The sequence below is a fragment of the Aricia agestis genome, chromosome 3 (genome assembly GCF_905147365.1).
Source record: "Aricia agestis chromosome 3, ilAriAges1.1, whole genome shotgun sequence".
Lineage (NCBI taxonomy): Eukaryota > Metazoa > Arthropoda > Insecta > Lepidoptera > Lycaenidae > Aricia > Aricia agestis.
In genome coordinates, this window is record NC_056408.1 from 17,134,559 (window position 1) to 17,151,854 (window position 17,296).

A 17,296-nucleotide genomic window follows, 5' to 3' on the forward strand; every position below is an offset into this window, starting at 1 on the left:
TAAAAAAAAACCCTGGTACCCCTTAAATCAAAACAGCTGTGCAGTGTGCACATATTTCATTTTTTAAAATTAAACTTTATATTTTATGCCAAATTTTAAAGCTTATTTAGCCCCCCAATTACACAACTTTAGCCATAATAAAAATTATCATTGATAGGTTTAAGATAGTTTAAGGTTACGTCACTGTATTTAATATAAAGTACTGACTAATTAAATAACGTAAAAAAGAAATAACAATCGAAAAAAATCGAAACCCGAATGTATGATGATACCACCTCTTATAGAAAGATGTTGGGCAAGCGTTAGCGCAATGTAAGAGACGCACGGCGCCATCTAGTATGAATTTTTGGAACTAACTTAATTTGAACAAATTTTCGTATTTTCACCCCCATACAACCCTTTTTTCCAATAAAAAAGTAGCCTATGTCCTTTCTCAGGCTTTAGACTATCTGTATACAAAATTTCATTACAATCGGTTCGGTAGTTTTAGCGTGAAAGCGAGACAGACAGACAGACAGAGATACTTTCGCATTTATAATATTAGTATAGATAATTCAGACGATAATGTAAAGCAAATTGATATAATACGCGCCCTTAACATAACCCGACCAATCGATGCCCTCTAAGTATCTATGAATCAATTTCTTCGTACGTTTCTACATGAAAAAGTTAAGTGGTATAAAATTTCTGACTTTCTTATGTAACGGCGTTATCATAAAACACGACAAACCAAGGGTTGAAAACAAGAAAAAAATATAAAGTACCAGTTATGGCTGTGATTCATTCCCGAACGCGGCCTGGAAGGCCTAAAATACATGTTAGAAAAATCTGTTTTGCTAAGTGTAGAAATTTCCATGCAAAAGTATTTTCATACGAATTTTAAGTCAAAATGTGACGACTACGAGGAACTCAGCGCCCTCTTTAGTCAACTCTATATGGACGCTGTTAAGCATTTGAGTTTCATCCCACAAAAAAAGTACATAATATTAAGTTATGAATGCAGAATGTTCTTAAGACCTTTTAAAACAAGACTGTATTCATAACTTAACAAAAAAAAATATGTCTGCACAAATGAGTAACAGCGACCACCAGGCAAGCTGTCTGTATGTTGACAGTGTTTAAAAGTTACTAAGTTGTAAATTTAATGTTAAAATGAGCAATTTCTCTTTTTTGGTAAAAAGTGAGCCCCGTGCGAGTTTCTTACGCCGGTTCTTCTCGCCGGGTTAGTTCCCGAAACGGTGGTAGGCGCCATGTGGAGTGTAGACTTTCTGAAAACATTTGTTTCAAATTTATTCAGAAATAAAACAATTCGACAACCTCTGTCGCTCAGTGGGTGAGCGCGTTGGTAGATCAAGCCGGGGTACGTGGGTTCAAATCCCGCCGACGGAACAAAAGTTTTCAAAGGTCCTAGGTCATGGATAGGTATTAAATATGTGTATCATATATTTAGAAAAACTCTTAAATATGTTTATAGTAAGTATAAAAGTATTAAATATGTGTCTGTTGTCTGGTACCCGTAACACAAGTCCTTCAGGTACTTACCACGGGGCCACGTATGTGAAGCGTCCATTCAAAAAAAATGTACTTAAAGTGTACTTACTTTGTTTAAACGCATGGTAAACGTTGAGTAAGGTGAGATGGTCTCCGTCGATGTGGGCGAAGCGCATCTTAGCTTCGTCAGCCGCTTTGCGTGCTTCGTTGGGTCGAACAAACACTTGGGGAACTGAAATCAAGTAAACAAGTACTTATTTTAAAAAGTATATCGCGAATATGTTATTTAAATATTTTAAATGTGCTTAGATAAGCTCATTTATATGATAAATCATACGACACTGTGAAGAAAAAAATCTTTTATGCTGGGTTATGCATGATGCCGAAAGTCAAGTTCTTAATATTATTTTAATTTAAAAATATAATACTTAGTTAAATTTAATTGTAATTTTAAAATATGACCTGTTGATGGGTTGAAATAAAGATTTATTTATTTATTTATTGCGGGCTAGGATAGTAAAACGACAAAAAACGTACACAGCTGCGTAGTTTTTACTGATATTAGTAACTCAAAAGGTACTCTTTATTTCTCAATCCTTGTGATTTTGTCGTTATTGAGAGTGGGGGGTTGTTCTTTATGTCCTCTAGAGGGCCCTGTAAGCCTTTTCAGGTGACATTAATAAAGAGACTTCCAATAAAACTTCATATAACTATGTCTGATAATAACTCTGAGCACCACGCCGTCTGTTCCGAGCGGTACAGGTAGTACCCGCTCAGAAATGACGTAGTAGGATATAGTAACAGCCTTCTCAAACCTAAGCGATATTCGCGTTCGTTAATTTCACCCGTTAATTTTCTTCAATAATAATAATAATATAATAATATCTATGGACGCTTCACACCACGTCAGTCTGGCCCCGTGCTAAGTACCTGAAGGACTTGTGTTATAGGTACCAGACAACGGAAATATATTTAATACTTTTATTTATATTTATACTATACATAAATTTGAGATTTTTATTAATACACATTCAGACTTGGGAACATTGAAAACTTTTTGTTCCGTCGGCGGGATTCGAACCCGCGACCCCCGGCTTGAGCTTCCACACACTCAACCAATTGAGCCACAGAGGTCGTCAATGGGCTCGTAGTCTACAAAGTCCAGGATTAACTTGAATTCAAGACGCAATAAACTAAATGTTAAGGAATATCTAGTATTAAATAAGAATAATTAATAATTACAATTTATTTGATAAGTTAAGTATAAGTTTTTCTTTTTTTTTGTAACTTGACTGGCACCTACACAATTTTGTTCTTGTACCGCCCAAAGGTTGACTGGTAGATAATGCCATTAGGCATGAAGTTTTTAAAAAAAATATATATATTACCTGACAACATAGCGGTGATGGAGAGTATCTCATTGGAACAGTTGTGGTTGCAGCTGGCTATCAGCATCTTCGCGAGTTGCGGGTCCAACGGGAACTCCGCCATCACGGCCCCGAGGTCAGTCAAGTTGCCATCGTCATCTGAGAACAATGCACATAGAGCGGACAAGCTCTCTTAAAGTATGTTGCTAATTTTTTTTATAAAATAAGGGGTAAACCAGCAAACGGGTCACCAGTAGAAATGCGAAAGTATAGACAAACTGTGGACATAAACTAAAGGTGCCGTTCCGATCTTTACCGCTACGAGAAAATGTAGATCTTATAAATATCTACAAAAATGTCCGCGACACACTATACCTACCTATGTCAAGTGAGGCACAACAACCATTTTTTAATTTAAAAATCTTGATTTTTTTGGACTACATTTAAACGCATTTATTTTACTCATGCTAATAATCCTTATCAAAATAAATAATTTCATCACTAAGTACAGTTTACGTAGATTATATTTGCTCTTTGAATGATTAAAATTGGACGTTTGGTTTAGTTTAGAAGTTATGGCGAAATTAAAATATTGCGATTTACGCCCGTTTCGAAGTGGGCGCTACCAATGCCACAGAATAGATAATAGTACAAGTACCAATGCAGGAGTGCGCATTGTACACATTGAAAAGGTCTACAGAAAACTCCGCGATGGTATATTTTTTTTTTATGAAATAAGGGGGCAAACGAGCAAACGGGTCACCTAATGGAAAGCAACTTCCGACGCCCATGGACACTCGCAGCATCGGAAGAGCTGCAGGTGCGTTGCCGGCCTTTTAAGGGGGAATAGGGTAATAGGGATGGGAAGGGAAGGGAATAGGGGAGGGTAGGGAAGGGAATAGGGTAGGGGATTGGGCCTCCGGTAAACATAAACATAGCGTAAGGGCGTTTGTGCACTACACGGAATTTTATCATCCGGCGCGGCGCGGCATCTCGATTTCCTACCTTATTTATATGGCAAACGTGAAAGTTATGAACACCGGACGGTAAAATTCCGTGTAGTGCACAAACGCCCTATGCGCTGTTTCACGCCGGTTTTCTGTGAGAGCGTGGTATTTCTCCGGTCGAGCCGGCCCATTCGTGCCGAAGCATGGCTCTCCCACGTATATCTCTTATGGATATATCCCACAATAACATATTTTTTGTCATTTACTTTTAACTTCAAATAATGGCTAATTTTCGAAGCGATTTTAACTAATACGGCAATAACTCTTATTCAATTAAAAACTTTAAATACATTATTGATTATGGCCTTTTACAAAAAAATTATTAAGATTTTAATTTTAAATGAATATTTTCGAAGATATTACAGATTTGAAAATTGCGGGACGTAAGTAGCTTTTGCGGCGGTACCGACTAATGCGGGCCACGGGTAGTAATGAATATAAATTACTTATTTAAAATTAAACTACTGAATCGATTTTAATCACTTTTTCAGTGACTTAGGCCATAATTTATTTTATACCCGTGCGAAGCCGGGGCGGGTCGCTAGTCTGTCATAAAGTGGCATTTTAATTGAATTTTTGGGAACGAAAAAAGATCGGAACGCTACCTTAAGTTTATCTCCACAGTTTGTCCATACTTTCGCATTTCTACTGGTGGCCGTGCCGTGGCCGGACACTCGCAACATTAGAAGAGCTGCAGGTGCGATGTCGGCCTTTTGATAGGGAATATGCTATTTTCTTGAAGGTTTGCAGCCTGCAGGTCATATTGGACCGGAAATACCACTTGTCTGCAGTCTTATATCTAACTAATATTATAAATGCGAAAGTGCCTATTAAAGGTACCGTTCCAATCAACGCGGCAAGCGACAGCAGCCGACAATTTGTTTTATAAAATGCCACCATGTCTTACGCTACATGTGCGCCATAGCATCAATGCGTCGCCACACGGCACACAACAAAATCTCGGCGGTACCAGCCTTATAAAGCTGGCCGAGATTTTGTTGTGTGCCGTACGTGGCGACGCATTGATACTATGGCGCACACATACAAGCCGCGCGCGGTGCCTTTGTATGAAGATAACTTACTTCCCCTCCTTTTACTATGGTGAGACTAAAACCAGCTTTAAAAAATAAAGATAGAACTTACCAAGAGCAGCAAGATAGTTGAGCAATTCCAAAGCTCTCATCAATGTCTCCGGAGCTGGTGGGTCCATGAAGTCAAAATGCACCAAATCGTCGATCCCCAGCTTTTTCAACTGCAAAACTACAGATCCTAAGTTTGATCTGCAAGTGTAATGCGGGTGAGGCATTAGATGATTGCTTATTAACAATCAAACTTATGTTGTAGGCCAGTGTTTTTCAACGTGTAGGTCGCGACTCCCTGGGGGGATTGTGAAGTTTCTTCTGGGAGTGCCAGAGGTCGAGAAAACTATTTCATTAAAAAAACAACAGAGATTAAAAATAGTGATACACTATTAGGTAGGAAATTGTTACCATAAAAGTATATAGCTTTATAATATGTACCTAATACTTTACTTTTTTATCAAGTTTGTATACACTATGCACACTTGAGTAAAGGGGCCGCGAAATCGTTTTCATTCCAGGGGGATTGCATCACGAAAGAGGTTGAAAAACACTGTTGTAGAAGGGTCGCCGGACCCGGTTAACCACTTTTCGATCCTGTTACTCATACTACAAGGTCTATTGCAAAATGATTTTGTACTACTCATATATAAACAGGTAAAAAGGTATGTATGTCTTTTAGATTTCATTTGAGAAAGCATATCTTTCAATAACAAAGTTATATAAGTACTTACAAAACTAAACACATCTTTCTGAATTTAAGGCAAAGTAGTATCGGCAAATCCACATTACAGAAAATATGCACATTTAATGTTTATTAAATTTTGTACTTTGAGCAAAACGAATTTGAGCCCTAAAAATTATAAAGAACACATTCTTACAGAAGAAAAACGTGAACTCCCTTCTTCAAGGGTTACCTCAAAATCTCAGGGTAAGTGTTGTCTTGCATTTCCGTTTTGTACGCCTTCTCTGTGTACAATCTAAAGCACTTCCCAGGGCGAGTTCGCCCGGCACGGCCCGCTCTCTGCTGCGCCGATGCCTTACTGATGGGAGACACCAACAGGGACTCCACACGAACCCTCGGGTTGTACACCTTCTGCTTCGAGAACCCAGTGTCGATCACGAAAACTACTCCATCAATAGTCAAGGAAGTTTCAGCTATATTTGTGGAAACTACAACTTTTCTACCGATCGCTTCCTCGGATCGATTCGGTGGGGGTGGCTCAAAAATTCTCTGTTGCAAGTTTGGAGGCAAAGTCGAATACAGTGGAATGCATTTTAACTCTCCAACTTCTGGTCCCAAATTATCAATTTCACGTTTTATTCGTTTGCAAGCGTCCTCGATCTCCTCCTGTCCCGTCAAAAATAAAAGAATATCGCCAGATATTTTCTCACAGAGATGTATTTGTATCACAGTACGAATTGCAGCTTCCAGGTAGTCTTTCTCAGGTTGTGGAGTGTAAAATATTTCAACAGGATGTGTACGTCCAGGTACATTCATTAACGGAGCATTATCAAAATACTGTTGGAATTTTCCAGCATCCAAAGTAGCAGACATAATAACCAACTTTAAATCTGGCCGCTGCTTGATAACTTCTTTCAGTACTCCCATCAATATATCAGTGGCTAATGTCCTTTCGTGGGCTTCATCGAGAAGAATTACTTTATAGTGCTCCAACATGGGATCAGACATGGCCTCACGCAACAACATACCATCTGTCATATACTTCAGAAGGGTTTGGGGTCCAGAACAATCTTCAAAACGTATACTGTACCCAACTTGCTGGCCGAGTGCAACATCCATCTCCTCTGCAACTCTTTGTGCTACTGACATAGCAGCCACTCTTCTAGGCTGTGTGCATGCTACTCCACATGATTTTCCAGCTGAGATTGCAGCAAATTCCACACTCCATTGGGGTATTTGTGTGGTTTTACCGGACCCTGTTTCACCAACGAGTACAATACATTGGTGAGTGTTGAGTAGTCTCATGAAATCATTTTTATACTCCCAAACTGGAAGTCCAAGTCGGCGACGCAAAAGTTCATGATAGCGTTGTGAGTGGGGTAAACCTGCAATAAAATTGTAAACTTAATTTTTTTATATACTTACTGCCATACTAAGAGACATTTAATTACGATAAACCTTCGATTTAATGAAGAGTTTGACAGTTAGTGTATGGGGCTTAAGTCAAATTTTTGAATTAATTGCATTTAAGCTACGAATAATAAAAATTAAAAAGTAACGAAAAGTAACTCCGTCAAAAAACATGCTCCACAATACCTGTCAAAAAAGTGTACCTTAGGTACACATTTCAATACATTTGCAATATTTAGGTGACCTTGAGCGGTACTAGGCTGAAGTTAGATGACAGATCAAAAGGAACCAAATTTAAAACGGTAATTGTATGGGAGTTATGATTCCTTAGTTTTTATTCGTAGCATTTAAGTAATTAATGTTCCACTCTTGAGTGCGGCAGTTAGACACATGAATGACACTAATAATTTTATGCAATCAAAATGTTTCAAGTGCAAGTCAGAGTTACTGTTTTAATATTTAATTTGTTTATAGTATACCTACATTTTGGGACTTCATAATTTTTCAAAATATTATAGGTAGTATTTATAATGTAACATTTAAATAACTACTTGCTTTAATGTCATTGGCATTAAAAAACTAAAAATTGTGTGTAATATATATATATATATATATATATATACTAACCTAACATCGGCATATTGACATTTAGGGTTATTATTGAATGTGTCTACCATTAAATTGTCAAGTAAGTTGTTTAATAAATATTGAGTGTTATATTGCGCAATAAAATTGCTCGTCTACGGACCCCCTTAATGATTTCTAATAAAAATATTAAGGTTAAATAAGACCAAAGTGAGCAAAAAACATTAATGGTTATTGTCACATCTATACTGTACATGCAAAACATGGCGGTAGCGGTCATTGACCCTGTCAAAAGCTTGTCATTTTCTTTATAAATCACGATTGACAATGAAGAGCCGGATGTTGGCAATCTCTGTAAAGAAAATGACAAGTTTTTGGCAGGGACTCAATGACAGCTACCGCCATGTTTCGCCGAGTACAGTATAGACAATGTTAATAATTTGAAGAAATTCCATACCTGTATAAGGGTTGATTCCAGGCGTACTGGTTGTGGTTGATGCGCTGGAGCTAACAGTAGCCACTGCTTCTGACGACTCACTACTGCCTCCAGATTTTGCTAAAGCAGCAGCCCTCTCCTCCCTTTGAGCATTAAAAATATAAGTATATATTAATAATATTTTAAATTAATATTCAAAATTTTATAATATTTTGAATTGAATATTTTTTGATAATATTCAAATTTTTGACGAGGCTTAAAAATGCACTTGGCATCTATACCAGGCACCAGCCTCATAGTATTTTTTTTTTTAAGTATTTATTCCATTATTTTACAACATTATGTCCTTATCCTAAAAACCGCCAAACTGCATTTCAGTTTGTTGGTGATACCAATCATTCAAAATTAGTTTAAATATGCGACCCTTCATCCTATATTTTATTATAAAGAGGTAAACTTTGTTTGTTTGTGCCAGTCTGCAGACAGTCACCATGTTGAATGCACATATTTTTTTAAAATGTTGGTAAAATACTATAATTAATATAATAATAATTATAGTAATAATATACCCCCAAAAGGGCCAAAAAATCATGTTTGTTGTATGGGAGCCCCCCTTATATAATATTAAGTTTATTTTTAGTATTTTTTGTTATAGCGGCACCAGAAATACACAATCTCTGAAAATTTCAGAAATCTAGCTGTTGCCATTCTTGGGTTACAGTCTGGAGACAGACAGACTAACAGACAGACCAACAGACATGGACATCCTGTTTTTACCCTTTGGGTACAGAACCCTAAAAAGAACTCCTTAATCACTAAGTATGTTCAGGATTTTCCGTTACGAAGTATGCCGGTCATACACTACTTTTTCCAGCGTATTTTAGGTACTCTTCTTTCCTGATTCACCAAATAGCTATAATATGCTGCAGCGAATCCTACAGTAGCATACATATTCTGGTGTAGTCCATGTCGTACGAGCGTCTTAGATTTTCAACAGAGCCAAGCGAGAATGTGGAGAGCCGCTCTCGTGTGCTCTCGCCAAACAAAAGTTTTGTGTTTCGGCCAAAACTCGAGAATGTGGAGCGGGCTTATGACATTTGAAAACCGTATCTACCAAATTGGTGCTTACTCAGCATGTGTTGCGACCATAGTCGCAACGCCGATTTTTAGTAAGCGCCTTATGCTTTATCCCCTTGACTAAAATATAGATTCATGAAACTATAATTAATTTGAACATTCTATATTTTGACTACACAAAAAGAAAACAGTATTTCCATATTTATTTTATAAAGCGCGTTCTAAAATATTTATAGGTTTAGTGCGTGTTTGAACATAATTCTTTAGACGAACTGAGAAAACACTTGCCTCTTCTTTTTTATAAAAGGATCCATAACTTCAATTCTTCGTTTGGACATTTCAGTTTATCTAAAGTGAATCACTAGGAAAGAAAATTATGAACACTTTACAGAGAAATTATTGGAAAACCAACAAAAGGCTATGAAAATGGCGCTTACAACCATAAATGACAATACAATAGATTATAGATTCACAGATCAATGACAATTGACAAATGACAACAGTCACAGAATCTCAATGGCAGGTATTACACGCATCAATATTATCCATTGATTTATGTTTCCTTATTCATTGATAATATTATAAGTTTATGGATAATATCATGATTTTGTGATAATATCAAGATGGTGTATTAGGCCGAATCGCAGTATCAGTTATCACAGACCACAGATATTTAGTACTTGTGATTTGTGAATCTCGTGATACTAGAAATCATGATAATATTGATGCGTGTAAAGTGCCTGACAGACGTACGAACTTAAAGTACGCGGGTTTTAAGTTCGCAAACTTACTCACATGTGAGTATAGTATTCGTTGCTTACTCAGCTCGCGTCGGTGATAGACGTACGAACTTTAAGTACGCGGGTTTTTAGTCCGCGAACTTACTCGGCTCGCGTCGCGTCGGTGACACACGAGTACACTGGGTTATCATGTCGTCGACGGAAGAAGCTTTGTGTTATTTAGGAATAATATCATATTAAGTTTTAAAAACTAATAAGAATAAATGATAAACAAAAAACTTTTTGAAAAAAAGCTTTTATTTAAATAGTCTAAAAAGAAGAAAATAAGATTCTCCTTAAAAAATTTAACTATTAAGTTATAATCCTCAATATTTTATACAATTTGCATGATAATAAAAGCTTGTCGCGCGATTCGTCAATAAACTAGTACCAATTTAACTATGTAACTGAGTAAATTAATGTTATATTTTAATAAATTTATCAAGTAGGTACTGATAGGTTGTTAAGTTTTGCGACAAGCTTTTATTATCATGCAAATTGTATAATATATTGAGGATTATAACTTAATAGTTAAAATTTTTAAGGAGAATCTTATTTTCTTCTTTTTAGACTATTTAAATAAAAGCTTTTTTTCAAAAAGTTTTTTGTTTATCATTTATTTTTTGATTTTTAGTTATCCCTGGCTAGATTTCCGCATGACTAAAAAGTTAAATTTCATTTTAAAAAAGTGAACGGAAACGGAACGGAGCATTTTATGAAAGCCCTCGGCCGGCTGTCAGTCAATCACGTAACGTTACGTAACGTCACGTCACGTGACGTCACGTAAAATCACGACACGTAACGTCAAGTCACGACACGACACGACACGGCACTTCACGTCACGTCACGTCACGAAATGAGACGCACGACATGGACACGAATAATATTTTTCAATTTATTTTTAATGAGCCCTTTTATTTGATACCCATATTGCAGAAGTGCATTAAAAATAACTATTCCCCTATCTTGGATGAGCCGCCATGTTGGATGTAGAATGAAATTACATTCGTTTTTGAGTTACTCTCAAAAAGCCCTTTCGTTTATTATCCATATTGTAGGACTGCATAGAAAATAATTATTTCGCCATCTTGGATGGTCGGCCATATTAGATTTAGCGTGATGTCATATATCATATCGTGCATGGTCATCCAACCTAAACGCGTATGCAAAATTTCAGCTCAATCGGTTAAATATGTCTATTTTAAAATTGAGTTCCAAAATTCCACCGTAACATACATACATACATACAGAGCAAGTTAAATAAAAGCTTTTAAAAAACTAAATCGAAAAATTGAAGTGTATACGTACGTACATATTTTTCACACAGATGAAAACCAATTTCGGTTTCGTTTGACAGCTCGAAATTGTTGCTCTATTCCGTTAGGTATATTAACTTCATGGTACCAAGGAGATTTATAGTTTGGACCATGTTTGGACAATGAATTTTCAACGTCTACATGTAGGTACATCAGCAGCATCAGCTATCGATGAACACCAATAAATTAATATTTTGTTTGATAACATAAAATAAATTGAGATTTTGTTGATTATTAAAGATTTAAACTTAAAAAACGTTTTATTTGACTGAAAAATGTTAGCATAATTTTTAGAATTCATTACAGTAAATTTTAACAGTAGCTTAGCAAATTTTGTATCAGTCGTGTTGGCAACACTGCCTGACGGCTCGCGGCTCGCGGCTCGCGACTCGCAGTGCTGCCAGACGTACGAGCTACGAGTAAAATTCCAAGACGGCGAACTTAGGCGGCAATCTTTAAGTACCTACACGAACTTTAGGTGACACACAGGCGAGTAAGGTCGTCGAGCCATAAGTCCACGTACTTACTCGCGTGTCTGTCACCCCCTTAATACCTGCCAAATTGCAATGCTAATTAAAAGAGCCCATTCACAGCAGGCCGCCTGCTCGGTGTTGCGGGCCTGCAAGGCGGCCTGCAACAGCCTACACCGAGTAGGACGCGACCTGAGTCCTGCACAAAGTGTGCAAGCTCCGCCCACCGCTTACAGTCCGCCGCAAAGGACCGTGAGTGGCTCGGTGTCCTATGTGGCCTCCGTGAGTAATTTGTATTCTGTGTGCGTGGCGGACTGCCGTGTAGAAAGTAGGAGCGTGAATGTGGTTGCAGGACCGCATTTTGACATTTTGTTGACACTTGACAGCAAAGACAATAATATTATTCTTTTATAGTTCGACTAGGGTTTATTTGAACGTGGCTAGAAAAGGAACTAAACGCTTCTATCATAGAAAAACATAATTTTTGACATGTGTTTGACAGTTCTACTTTAAGCGGCCCATTCACGGCCTGCAGTCCTGCCGTGAATGGGCCTCACTGATTGGTTCACATTCTGTGTTTCTGGCCGGAAATGGCGTGCGTGGGCCTCTTTTCCAGCTGCAGCGCTCCCGTCAATACCATACAATGTTCTAAGTAAATGTAGATCTTATAAGTATCTACAAAAATGTCCGCGACATACTATACCTATTTATGTCAAGTGAGGCACAACAACCCTTTTTTTATTTAAAAATCTTGTTTTTTTTTACTACATTTAAACGCATTTATTTTACTCATGCTAATAATCCTTATCAAAATAAATTATTTCATCCATTAAAATTGGACGTTTGGTTTAGAAGTTATGGCGAAATTAAAATATTACCATAGACTTAATAGCATTATAGGTTTATGAATATTACGATAGTGGGCGTCACCAAGGCGGGGGTGCGCGTGCGGGAGGAAGATAATCTGTGCAGTAGGCAGCCTGCGTATAATAATGACTGCGTTCGTGTCGGAGTCTGTGAATTGACCTGGCAATCATTTTGCTGACTGAGTCTTTCCTGGGTATACTTTTTGCAGCGGGCGGAGCCCCGGGCGACCGCTATAATGAATATAAATCAAAACTGCTGATTGCTGAATCGATTTTAATCATTTTTTCAGTGGATATTTATATTTTATACCCGTGCGAAGCCGGGGCGGGTCGCTAGTATATTATATAGCCACTGAAAATATAATTAAAATCGATTAAAAGTAAATGACAAAAAACTGTTATTGTGGGATATCCATAAGAGATAGACATATACTATCGCGGAGTTTTCTGTAGACCTTTTCAATGTGTACAATACTAATTGGTGCATTTTTATTTTGAGAAATCTCGTAGGTTTCAGCCTGCGTTTGCAATGTAAGCGGAAACAAATGTAATTTTTTACGACATCACATTAGTAACTCTATTAATAACAGTATTTCTCCACTATTTAATGAATGTTATTATACTTATAAACTTTCCTCTTGAATCACTCTATCTATTAAAGAAGAAAGTAGTTTTAAAGATTAAAGGGAACCAAGGGACATGATGGAAAAAAAGCGACTTTGTTTTATAATATGTAGCGATAATAAGCTTGCTAGTTGCTACATATAATTTAATCTGTGTTATAATCACTACGTGGTTGATAATAGACAACACGGGCTTAGTGGAGTTTATCGAAATATATAAAGAAAATCGCTGATTGTGGGACCAAAAATCCCCAGCCTATAGTAATAAGCAAATAAGAAATACGGCACTGCAAAATTTATTTAAGTAAATAAATAAAATTGTTTTATTTCCGAATAGATTTGTAACAAATGCTTTCAGAACGTTGATACTACTGGTGCCTACCATCGGTTCGGGAACTATCCCGGCGAGAAGAACCGGCGTAAGAAACTCGCACGGGGTCCCACTTTTTACCAAAAAAGTGTGAAAAAAAATCTTTTTAAAATTTACAATTGTAACTTAAAATTGTACAATATCAACATCCTAGACTAGCACGAGTCGGCGCATGAGTACCGAAAACTATTCCACCTCAATTTTTTTATACGATCCTCTTCAAATTCCTGATGATATAAATGCATGTTATGCATGCAATTGCTAGTCTAACAGGCCTGACGTGAGCTAATGGCCTATGTCCAGCTCAAGGTCCAGCTCACAGTCCTACAGGCTGCACGGTGGTTTGCCATGAGGATAGTGAATGGGCCCTTTAAAAGTTAAGACACTTCGTACAGTTTATAAGTTTATGCTTCGTACCCGTGCTTCGTACCAGGGATGTTGCGGATCCCGATTTTTTCACATCCGCGGATGCGAATGCGGATGCGGATTTTTAGAGGTATACATCCGCGGATGCGGATGCGGATGCAGATGTTTCGGATCCTACATAAATATAGTTTATAAAATGAAAAAGTATTATTTTAATTTTTAATTAATGTGTTACAAAATAATAGTACAGGTTCCCTAGAACAAATTTTTTAATTAATATTAAGCAAATTTTTTGTGAGTAGCTTCATTTTGAAACGCATTTTAATAGAACAATCCATATTTTAAGACCATCAAATCGAAATATTAAATCATATTTATCTTTGTTAGCTACCACTTCCGCAGAGGAAATTATTGTTCCATTTATCAAAATGAAACTGCTTACAAAAATTGCCTTGATAGTAATAAAAAAAAATTGTTCTACCGTTCCATAATGATACTTTTGTATTAAAGAGATAATAATTTGTAAATGAAAATTACATTAATTCTCCTGTATGAACCTCTACCATTTTTTTGTTAGTAAGTACACGAATTTATAAATAGGAGCATAAAGCATTATACTTAAATTATTTAATAGTAATAATGCCGTTTCTTATTAAGTAAGAAGCACAAACAAACACGTAGTGATTAATTTACACAAGACAATAATCAATGCACCACAATAAACGCGTTGGATCCTGTGACCGTTTTTAGGGTTCCGTAATCAACAAGGAACCCTTATATTTTCGGTCTATCTGTCCGTCTGTCTGTCTGTTTCTCCGCGGTTTCGCTCAGAGAATAGCCTACGAATCCGAAATTTGGCATGAATGCACATACATATAAATGGTGTCGACAAAATGGTATATAAAACCTTTAAAAAAATCTATCATTTCACAAAGCGGGGAATAAGTCTTTTTATTTTGCGTCCAGTCCACCGTGTGTGGTGTCGTTGTATAGGGTTTTTAAAAATATTACGAGTATTATTATTCGAAGAAATATGCAAAGTTTTGAAGTGGAAATCGTTAGTGTCCAGTGTCTCCCCTTTCTACCAGCTATTAGCTAAACGGTTGATTCTGTAAAATATGTGGAAAAATTCATAGGAGTAGGAAATATGCTAAATTTAAAAAGATATTTATCACGGCTAAGAAGACTTTATAAGTTATTGAGATGTACAAAGGAATTTTTCGTTCAAATTCCTTTGAATGTAACTGAGATGATGTTGTTAGTAGTGTAAAACATGTTATAATTGTACATTCATAGACGATATAAAATTTATCAAAAACTGGCGGTATTACGTTACCCTCTATTGTGCGTGGCCGATACGTACTTGGCCGGCTTTTTCGCTCCCATTGGTCATTTATAACGCGCAAGCGGCACGCGCCATTCACAGACCCTGCCGCTTTTTTTTTTCTTGTAACTCACTCTCGTATGACATTCGCATCCGCATAAAAATCCGCATCGATTTAATGCGGATGCGGATGAGGATGCGGATATTCGCAACATCCCTGCTTCGTACAGGCCGAGGCTTGGTAGAGGCCTTTACATCACAGATTAAAAAGCCCACTCACGCCTTGCAGTCCACCGGCTTAGCAGGATAGTGAATGGTGTTGCAGGCCTGCACGGCAGCCTGCAACACCGAGTAGGACGCGACCTGAGTCCTGCCCAAAGTGTGCAAGCTCCGCCCACCTCTTGCAGTCCGCCACAAAGGACCGTGAATGTGGTTGCAGGATGTTTACAGGCCTGCATTTTGACATTTTATTTTCTTAATATGGCACTTTGGCTAGTATGGCACTTCGGCGGAGTATACTATGGCGGGAAAACAATATTTTATAATACAATAATTTTCAGCATTGTTTTTCTATATTGTCAGGTCTAAAAGTCTAGTCAAAGTCTAAGTAAAAGTCAATACAGTCAGGAAGTCCAGTCGGTCGATTCAGTAAAGTGGTAGACGCTTTACCTACTGAAACTTTCGATGGAGTTTTGGAGGGAACACAAAATAGCACGTTTCCCACAACATCACTCTTTCCCATTCCCGGCAAAACTCCTTGTTGACACTTGACAGCAAAGAGAATAATATTATTAATTTACTAGCGACTCGCTCTGGCTTCGCACGGGTATAAAATATATAGCCACTGAAAAAATAATTAAAATCGATTTAGCAGTTTTGATTTATATTCATTATCGAATTGAGATGAAGCGAAATGCAGATGAAACGAATGCAGGCCACGGATAGTAACCCGTGGCCTGCATTCGGTACCGCCGCAAAAGCTACGTCTCGCAATTTTTAAATACAGTTCGACAAGGCTTTATATGAACGTGGCGAGAAAAGGAATTAAACGTTTCTATCATAATGCTATACTTAATCTATGATGCTATCATACAAAAATGTTGCAAAAACGTTATTTTTGACAGTTCTCTTTTATCAGCAGGTCAATGTCACCCACGTTCATTTAAAGCCTTGTCATATAATATTATCTTCGAAAATATTCATTTAAATCATATGCTGTAAGCACTTTAAATATGTTATTGAATAAATATAGATCTATATATCTATATTAAATCAATAATATATTTAAAGTGTTTAATTGAATAAGGATTAATGCCGTATTAGTTAAAATCGCTTCGAAAATTACCCATTATTTGTCGTTAAAAGTAAATGACAAGAAACTGTTATTGTGGGATATCCTACGAAATTACGAATAATAAAAACTCGTAGGAAATCGTAACTCCCGTACTATTACCGTTTTAAATTTGATTCATTTTGATCTGTCATGTAACGTCAACCTAGTACCGCTCAAGGTCATCTAAATATTGCAAATGTATTGAAATGTGTACTAACTAAGGTACACTTTTTTGACAAGTATTGTGGAGCATGTTTTTTGGCGGAGTTATTTTCCTTAGTTTTTATTATTCGTAGGGGATATCCATAAGAGACAGACATATATCTACCATCGCGGAGTTTTCTGTAGACCTTTTTAGTATGTACAATACCTGGTACATTATTTTGATAAAGCTCGTAGGGTTCAGCCTGCGTTTGCAATGTAAGCGAAAAAAATGTAATTATTTACGACATCACGTCATTAGAGTTTGGCTAGCGAAAGATGATACTGGAAAAAGGCGGCAAATTCAAAAAATCTACGTGTGGCAACCTTGTCTATAGTCGGAATTATAGTTTTGATACTTGATTATTAATGACAATAATATTATATTTTAGTTTGGATAACTCATTTCAAGAATAAGTTTATTGTTGTTGTTTACTTAAATTTTATTTTGCAATACATTTCATTGTGTTTTGTTTTTGACGAAAACTCTTTCATGTTTTTGTCGGATTAT

The 17,296-nt window shown here is 36.8% G+C and overlaps 1 protein-coding gene across 1 annotated transcript in view; it reads right to left on the minus strand.

Moving 5' to 3' along the window:
• Positions 1-9,575, minus strand: part of LOC121725573 (putative pre-mRNA-splicing factor ATP-dependent RNA helicase PRP1) — a 70,404-nt gene extending 60,829 nt beyond the window's left edge. Inside the window, exons 1-6 of the mRNA XM_042112589.1 lie at positions 9,426-9,575; positions 8,082-8,203; positions 5,862-7,014; positions 5,009-5,145; positions 2,880-3,017; positions 1,601-1,723 (exon numbers count right to left, since the gene is read on the minus strand). Coding sequence (XP_041968523.1) covers positions 1,601-1,723; positions 2,880-3,017; positions 5,009-5,145; positions 5,862-7,014; positions 8,082-8,203; positions 9,426-9,475 — 1,723 coding nt within the window. The 5' untranslated portion in view covers positions 9,476-9,575. The remainder of the gene's footprint in view (positions 1-1,600; positions 1,724-2,879; positions 3,018-5,008; positions 5,146-5,861; positions 7,015-8,081; positions 8,204-9,425) is intronic.
• Between the last annotated feature and the right edge of the window lie 7,721 nt (positions 9,576-17,296).